This window comes from Chiloscyllium plagiosum, unplaced genomic scaffold (genome assembly GCF_037043375.1).
Source record: "Chiloscyllium plagiosum isolate Xiang-an unplaced genomic scaffold, Cpla_swu_hap1 HiC_scaffold_49, whole genome shotgun sequence".
NCBI lineage: Eukaryota > Metazoa > Chordata > Chondrichthyes > Orectolobiformes > Hemiscylliidae > Chiloscyllium > Chiloscyllium plagiosum.
This window is the reverse complement of record NW_028270187.1, coordinates 12,005,465-12,014,132: the sequence shown is the minus strand read 5'-3', so window position 1 is coordinate 12,014,132 and position 8,668 is coordinate 12,005,465. Positions and strand designations below refer to the sequence as shown.

The window sequence follows — 8,668 nt, the reverse complement described above, 5'->3', positions numbered from 1 at the left end:
CTCAAAATTGTAGATACTAAATGAGACACATTCTTATGTTAATGACTGACACCTACAGAGTAAGAAACAACAGGTTACACTTCAGAAGGTTTGAGTTACAGTCCAGTTACATACTGACATGTAAAGACTGTGAAATAGAGTAAACAAAAACCTCCCAGTAATGGATAGGCACAGATTGGAGGAACATTTGCAAGTGGCAGGCAAATGGTGTAAAGTTTTATCGCTTCCATCAGTGTTTGATGGATACAGAATTAAACCTGTCCTGAAGTAACACTAATTGACTATTACACAGAGGACCAGAGCCTCGGTGGTGTTGAATTCATGCCAAATGTCTAAGATAGATATAAGGTTAAAGTGAGACATATATATCATGCTAACGGTTGCTGGTTAACAGGCATTCATAAGAGAAGGACAATTGCTCTAAATCCCTGCGTGAAAGTTCAATACTCCTAAATAAAAAGAGTAGCAACGTGGTTCTGATACGCTGTCGTTACTTGCAAAGCAAACAGTTATATATCGGTCTCTGGGCCCACAGTTAGCAATCAAGTTCTCAGAAATATATTAATCCCACAGTCAAGACAGACATTTTCAACCTATGACTCAAGAAAAGTTTTAAATAGGGACTTTTTTTTTTCATCTCTCTCCAACTCCGTGCAGTTGAGAACGAATTCCATCAACCCCAAACCTAGAAAACATTCACAGTCTTAGAATCGCTACAGTGTAGAATTAGGCACTTCGGCCCAACAAGTCCACACCGACCCTCCGAAGAGTAATCCACCCAGACCCATTCCCCATAATTCTGCATTTACCCCTGATTAATGCAACTAACCTACACATCCCGGAACATTATGGGCAGTTAGCATCGCAAATTCAACTCCCTGCACGTCTTCGAATTAGATTAGATTACAGTGTGGAAACAGGCCCTTCGGCCCAACAAGTCCACACCGACCCGCCGAAGCGAAACCCACCCATACCCCGACATTTACCCCTTACCTAACACTATGGGCAATTTAGTATGGCCAATTCACCTGACCCTGCACATCTTTGGACTGTGGGAGGAAACCGGAGCACCCGGAGGAAACCCACGCAGACACGGGGAGAACGTGCAAACTCCACACAGTCAGTCGCCTGAGGCGGGAATTGAACCCGGGTCTCTGGCGCTGTGAGGCAGCAGTGCAGTGCTAACCACTGTGCCACCGTGCCGCCCACGAATTGTGAGAGGGAAACTGAGCACCCGGAGGAAACCCACTCAGACTCGGGGAGAATGTGCAAAATCCACACAGACAGTCGCACGAAACTAGAATCGAACCAGGGTCCCTGGCGCGGTGAGGCAGTCGTGCTAACCACTGAGAAAAGTGGCAAACTCAGTGTTAATTCCAGCCCAGAGAGAGGACCAGAAACAGACCTGCGGAGCTAGAAACACGCCCTTCCACTCCCACATCAGCACAACAAGGAACAAAAGGAAACCGAGCCAATACCACAGTCACTTTCTGTGTTCCAGACACAAAACAAATCTCCCTCAGTCAGACTGACAGGAACAGAATCACCATCCACTTCACATTTTGTCGATTCTGACAGATCCACATTGGGTCCCACACAAACCAATCACAGAAACATGTGTTTGGGAATGACACCGTCTGAGCCACCCATTCAGGAACCAGGATTCCCCATCCCTTATTAGCATTGATGACGTCTTCGGTGATGAAGGGTTTTTGCCCGAAACGTCGATTTTGCCTGTCCTCGGATGCTGCCTGAATTGCTGTGCTCTTCCAGCACCACTGATCCAGAATCTGGTTTCCAGCATCTGCAGTCATTGTTTTTACCTATAAAAAGGGAGCTCCGAGTCTGCTTTCCTTTATTCTGTGACCGAAAGTGAGCGGCGCTATGGCTGATGAGAAGAAAGCACAGCAAGCCTCCAAGAAGGGCGCGAAGAAAATCATTAAGAAGGCGCTAGCGAAGGGCGGCAAGAAGAGGAGGCGGTCCACGTAAGAAAGCTACTCCATCTACATCTAAAATGTGATGAAGCAGGTTCACCCCGACACTGGCACCTTCCTCCAAGGCCATGAGCATCATGAACTCGTTCGTCAACGATATTTTCGAGCGCATCGCGGGGGAGGCTTCCCGCCTGGCCCATTACAACAAGCGCAGCACCATCAGCTCCCGGGAGATCCAGACAGCCGTGCGGCTGCTGCTGCCCGGGGAGCTGGCCAAGCACGCCGTGTCGGAGGGCACAAAGGCGGTGACCAAGTACACCAGCTCCAAGTGGGGCACCGCATTGAAACAAACACATCCACAACTCAAAGGCCACCCACAACTTCCCAGAGAGAGCTGAACCTTCAAATTAGTTTACATATGATTCTTCACTGGATAATTTTACTAGTGCTATATTTGTTTATATAAAAGGTTTGCAAATTAATGAGGTACAGTTGTGGGGATGATTGCATAAACAGCTTCTTCCCTGTCTGTAGAGAGTGGGCAGATTAAAAGTCAGTGAATCATTTTTTCATCTTGTTTGTTTAAAGTTGCTAAAATCCCTGGTAAAATGTTAATACTTATTTTCATAACTTACATACTACCTAATGAAGGAGCAGCACTCCGAAAGTTAGTGCTTTCGAATTAGCTGGTTGGATTATGACCTGGTGCTACGTGATTTTAAACTTGGCAAGCAAACAATTCCTGAAGAAGGGCTTATGCCCGAAACGTCGATTCTTCTGTTCCCTTGATGCTGCCTGACCTGCTGCGCTTTTCCAGCAACACATTTTCAGCTCTGATCTCCAGCATCTGCAGACCTCACTTTCTCCCCAAGCAAACAATACATACTTGTCCACATCTTTCATCTGATTTTTAAAAAAAAAAAAATTGCAATGCGCGGGTTTAATCTGATTTTTCAGAATGCAAAAAGCAAAGCAATTTCTGCGGTCGGTGAGAGGCTTTCAAAGGGAACCGAGAGAACGCCAAAACAGCTGCCGGGTTGGATTTTGCTGATAGAGCGAGAGCAATAAGGGAGGACAGCTTTAGAATATCGTCTAAACACCGTGTTCGCCATCGATACTGTGCCGGAAGAATGTTGTGTGCTGCTTTATCAGCATGCCGGGGTGCTATTGAAATGTGAAGTGAGAAGTCAAGTGCGGACTGAAGTGTTTGGCGTGTTTCTTTTCAGCTTCTTAAGGTTTAGAAAATTACCCACTCGAGACCAGAAATGGACGAATACAGGTCGCCAAATGAGGGAGAGACAGATCGAGTGAAGTATACATTTGTAAACTAAAAGTAAATTAAGATACGAGTATTTTATAAAAACTTCCTCCGTATTTTGTACTTCATTTTTCAATATAAAAGACACTCCTTTGTTTGTAAATTGGCGGGATTTTCAAATTGGAAAGAAGGCGGTTGATGATTTGGCGCCGGTACTTTCCGCCCTTCCTCCCCGTGCCCTCTCCGGATTGGGGAATGAGGCAGATATCTGATTGGGAATTGAAACAACATTAGGCGGGGCTGGACAATGGGACCAATCAGAAATGGCCGCCCCACCATTCCTCCCGAAGGTATAAGAGGCCGCAATGTGGGCGGAGTGCAGCATTTTCTGTGAAAGTGCTTGTGAGTTTGTGACCATGTCTGGAAGAGGAAAGGGCGGTGGGAAAGCTCGCGCCAAGGCGAAGTCTCGGTCGTCCCGGGCTGGCCTGCAGTTCCCGGTGGGCCGTGTTCACAGGCTCCTGAGAAAGGGTAACTATGCTGAGCGTGTGGGTGCCGGAGCGCCGGTCTATCTGGCTGCGGTGCTGGAGTATCTGACGGCTGAAATCCTGGAGCTGGCCGGCAACGCGGCCCGGGACAACAAGAAGACCCGCATCATCCCCAGGCACCTGCAGCTGGCCGTGCGCAACGACGAGGAGCTCAACAAGCTGCTGGGAGGGGTGACCATCGCTCAGGGCGGGGTGCTGCCTAATATCCAGGCCGTGCTGCTGCCCAAGAAATCTTCCGCTGCTGGATCCGCTAAAAAGTGAAGAGAGTATTCTTGAATCTGACAACCCAAAGGCTCTTTTCAGAGCCACTCACAACATGCGTGAAAGGGGCTACGCCGTCATCTTTGCCGGATTTATTTTACTGTGGAGAACTTTGAGCCTGAGATCAGTCAATTACTATCGCCTTGTTATTGAACACTTGCGGTTTTGAGATGCTGATGTTGGACTGTGATGTATAAAGTTAAAAATCACGCAACACCAGCTTATAGTCAAACAGGTTAATTTCTATGCACTAGCTTTCGGAGCTTTCATCACGTGTTTGTAGTCTAAGATCGGAAGACAATTTTTCGCAGAAGTTTAGAGTGTGATGTAACTGAAATCATATTAACAAAGACCCGGATTGTTGGTTAATCTGTAATCTTTTAGAATGATCATGTTGGTTTCAGTTTTTGCAAATGTAAATCGCAGAACATCTGAAAGTTACATTCTCAAGTGAACCTGAGCAACTGATGTCACGTTGGCCTAGATAATGCCTTTAAGGTGCAAGGTGCCCTGTGTGAGACTGTGGTCAGACTGATTCTAATCTTAAAAAAAATGGATTTACAGAATTTCACTTGGATTCTTACAGCTTTTGAGCGAAGTACACAGACACTCACGGAGATCCATCTCTCATACGCTCACACTACTGTCCCTCACGCAGGCATGCACCCTCTCAGACGTACGCGTATACTTCTTTACACTTGCACACACTCATACCCCCACCCCTCGGCAAAACACACACCCACATGCTGAATTTGTACTTGCAGGACGAGAAATGTCCCGATCGGGTTTGACTTTGGTTTCACATTCCCTTCAACTGCATCAGGAAGAGCTGAATTGACCCAGTGCAATAAGCATACAGTCGATGTAGCAAATACTACTGAGCTTTGTTCACTAGTGTGTTCATAATATGCTCTCTCTCTGGGGGCAGAGAAGAAAGCCAGTCTAAGTACCCGTAGGCGATTTTTTTTCTCAGCTGTAAAAGGAGGGAAGAGGGTAAAGTTAGATTGTATAAACTACACTTTTGTAATCGATACACAAATCAACACCTAAGTACCTACGCATTTTCCTCTGTAAAAACTTCTTTTCTACATCTTCGTGGGCTTTTCAAATTTAAAAATGAGCCGTTGATCTTTAGGCGTCAATCCTATCCCACCCCCATTAGTTAAATTCTGGAATCTTTTATAGCAAAATCTGCGATCACCAGAGATCTCAGTAGTTGGAACTGGACTGCCGCTGCCTGCGGCTTTGTTTAACTGACTCCCCATTAATGCTTTACTCAGCTCCTGTGCACTTCCTAAAATACGACACTAATGTCCGCAAGTAACAATTCGATCTCTTGGCACCAAATCTTTGCCATCCCCCAACGATAAGCCATATGAATACCTAGACAGAGAGGGAGATTCGCGGGAATTTATAATCTACTACCACAATGTGATGTTAAAATTATATTTCACAATCTGTCATAAATTCTGCGAACACGGGAGATCTCATTAGATAGGACTTCACTGCCCACGTCAATATCGCTTATAACTCATTCCGTACTTACTTCCTGGTTTTATAACTACAATATTAATACAACCCATCGTTTTCTGCTCCCTCTGGATGGTTTAGTGGCTCTGAAAAGAGCCGTTGTGTTTTTCTCTTACTCTCGGGGTGAGTGTGCAGGGCCGGCTATGCTCCGTTTAGGCGCGCTCCCCGCGGATCCGGCGGGCCAGCTGGATGTCTTTGGGCATGATGGTGACCCGCTTGGCGTGGATGGCACACAGGTTGGTGTCCTCAAACAGTCCCACCAGGTAAGCCTCGCTGGCCTCCTGCAGGGCCATCACCGCCGAGCTCTGGAAGCGCAGGTCGGTCTTGAAGTCCTGAGCGATCTCTCGCACCAGGCGCTGGAAGGGCAGTTTGCGGATCAGCAGCTCGGTGGATTTCTGGTAGCGGCGGATCTCCCGCAGAGCCACCGTGCCGGGCCTGTAGCGATGAGGCTTCTTCACTCCGCCCGTGGCCGGAGCGCTCTTGCGGGCCGCTTTGGTCGCCAGCTGCTTGCGAGGAGCTTTCCCTCCGGTGGATTTGCGCGCTGTCTGCTTGGTTCTAGCCATTCTCTTTAACTCTCTGTAACACACACACAGGCTGCTGCTGTCAATGCTGAGGGTGCTGCCTATTTAAGGGAATGGAGAGCCCGCCCTAGAGCTGGGATTGGATACAGCCCTGTCCCTCAGCCCACAGAGAAACAGCTCCGGAAGGCACAGAAAAGACAGGAAAAGAATTGTTGGAGGCTGATCGGATAACATGAAATGACAGTTGGTCAATTGCAAAATGCCCGCTGAATTCACCCTCTCAAACCCGGAAATCAAATAACATATTAAGATATATTACGCCACTCGTTCGCAACTCAGATGCTTTATAGTAATCGATTAAAGCTTAGTTAGCTATCAGCGCGGACAAAAGGTGGGGATTATTGCCTGATATGTCTGTTACAGGCAGGAGGAAAGGCGGGGTTTAAAACAGCCCAGTCAAACTGAACAGCCGAACGTCTACCCACCGCGAATCAATCTAAACAACGCTGCCGCTGTTGAAATTGTACCACGATAAAATAACAGAAGCTCACCGAATCGATATTTTATTTCAACCAGATTATAATCAGCCGAATCACAACTTAATGGCCGCCTGAACGGTCTGTAACAGGCACATGGACAGAGCAGGCTATGAAAACATACGCTGTGTCCCAGCATCACAACTCATGTAAGTATCGTTTCTGAAAGGGTCATGTCTGGGCAAAATGACACGTTATAGAACAGTTACACTATCCCCTCCCTATGTGCTGCCTTCTCCGTCCTCAGGTCTCCGCTCTCTATCGGAGAGTTTGGGTGGCTCTGAAAAGAGCCTTTGGGTTCGCTGGAAATGGGTCGCTTTATCCTCAGCCGCCGAATCCATAGAGAGTGCGGCCCTGGCGTTTCAGAGCGTACACCACATCCATGGCGGTGACTGTCTTGCGCTTGGCGTGCTCAGTGTAGGTGACTGCATCCCTGATCACATTCTCCAGGAAAACCTTCAGCACCCCGCGGGTCTCCTCGTAGATCAAGCCCGAGATGCGCTTGACCCCGCCACGGCGAGCCAGGCGCCGGATGGCTGGTTTGGTGATGCCCTGGATGTTATCACGGAGCACTTTCCGGTGCCGCTTCGCTCCGCCTTTTCCCAGGCCTTTGCCTCCTTTACCTCTTCCAGACATCACGCTACTTCACTCCAACCGCTGCCGAATGAGAGCCGAGCTTCCTCCCCTTCCTTTTTTATACAGCCCGGTCCGACCTGGCTGAGAAAGAGCTGACAGAGAGTGAGAGGCGGGTCCGGAGAGGAAACTGAGTGACAGACAGAGCAGGGAAATGGCTTTGATCATCAAGCTCCGCCTCCAGCTCACTCCCACCCCAACTGTGTCTGGGACCGAACCTTTTCTCCCCAAAACTGACTGTTTTCCCGAGTAGAGGAGCGCATGCGTGAGGCCCTCCCCAACGCTGCCATTGAGGAGCATTTACTCAGTGAGTGCAAGAGGTTTGTTTGAAACAGACCGCAATGGAGAGATCAGCGCCCAGGGAAGCAAGGGAACAGCAGGCTCCTTCCAGCAGCACATCGGGATGGGAGCCTGGGACACAGAGGGGGCTCCGAGACCGAGATTGATTCGGGGTGAGTTCAGGGAGAACCGGGGGCTGTTTGTAAGAGGCCGAGCGGAGCAGGAACTGGTCCCGGAACTTGGAGTGAGCGGGCTGGGGGGAAGAGAGAGGCCTTTCTCGGGCTGTGTGTGGGCCTGCTGAGGGAGACAGAGCGGGAAGAAGCTGCTGTGGGACATTCTTGGGGTTTACAATCCTCTGAACCTCATGAAATTTCATTCTGTTTCCCATTGTTTGTTGAAAGTGTGCAATCAATAGTGGAACCGCAGACCAACTGTCCTCTAAAAGGACAAACATATGGGTCTTGGTAAAACCATTAGATATCGTTTCGTTTTTCCTCTCTCCAGGTAGTAGATTGGGAGTTGGATATTGAACTGTATTAGCATCCCGGTGGTGAGTAGTCCCATTCATGGAGTTGTGCAGTAGTTGCTCAGTTTCTAGGTTTCACTCAATTGGTATCGAATCATATGAAAAAACAAACACAATCTCCAGACAAGGTGCAGCGCGGCACAATTCCTGTCCTGTTGGTGAGCACAAGGAATCATTGAGTCATAGAGATGTACAGCATGGACACAGACCTTGCGGTCCAACTCGCCCATGCTGATCAGGTATCCTAACCAAACCTAGTCCCATTTGCCAGCACTTGGCCCATGTCTATCTAAACCGTTCCTATTCATATCCATAACCAGATGCCTTTTAAATGTTGTAATTGTACCAGCCTCCACCACTTCTCCATGCCCCTTGTGATTTTATGAACCTCTATAAAATGTCCCTCTCCAGGGAAAACAGATCCAACCTATTCAGCCTCTCCCTATTGCTCAAATCCTTCAACCTGGAGGAAGCACATTTACATGGAGTTTATCTGTGACTGAGAAGGACAGAATTAATCCTTTACCGTATAGTTCTCAGACACAGAGATGACAATTAAATGTGAATTCCAAACAATCTCTGCAAAAGTCTGAGTTTTTCTCACTCCTAAATGACCTCATGCGCTATTCGACACCTCCCTCTACA

The 8,668-nt window shown here is 48.0% G+C and overlaps 2 protein-coding genes across 2 annotated transcripts; one reads left to right on the top strand and one right to left on the bottom strand.

Annotated features, from left to right (window-relative positions):
* Positions 1 to 3,582: 3,582 nt before the first annotated feature.
* On the top strand, positions 3,583 to 4,556 carry LOC148135584 (histone H2A-like). The gene has a single exon (XM_087984875.1). It carries the CDS (start codon positions 3,609 to 3,611, stop codon positions 3,996 to 3,998), a length of 390 nt encoding a protein of 129 aa, XP_087841001.1. The 5' UTR covers positions 3,583 to 3,608; the 3' UTR covers positions 3,999 to 4,556.
* A 1,124-nt stretch (positions 4,557 to 5,680) lies between these two features.
* LOC148135583 (histone H3) lies at positions 5,681 to 6,105 on the bottom strand. Its single transcript, XM_087984482.1, has one exon. It carries the CDS (start codon positions 6,089 to 6,091, stop codon positions 5,681 to 5,683), a length of 411 nt encoding a protein of 136 aa, XP_087840608.1. The 5' UTR covers positions 6,092 to 6,105.
* Between the last annotated feature and the right edge of the window lie 2,563 nt (positions 6,106 to 8,668).

Bases quoted from the DNA above. Each gene is read 5' to 3' on its own strand.
- LOC148135584 (XM_087984875.1), top strand. From the start codon at position 3,609: ATGTCTGGAAGAGGAAAGGGCGGTGGGAAAGCTCGCGCCAAGGCGAAG.
- LOC148135583 (XM_087984482.1), bottom strand. From the start codon at position 6,091: ATGGCTAGAACCAAGCAGACAGCGCGCAAATCCACCGGAGGGAAAGCT.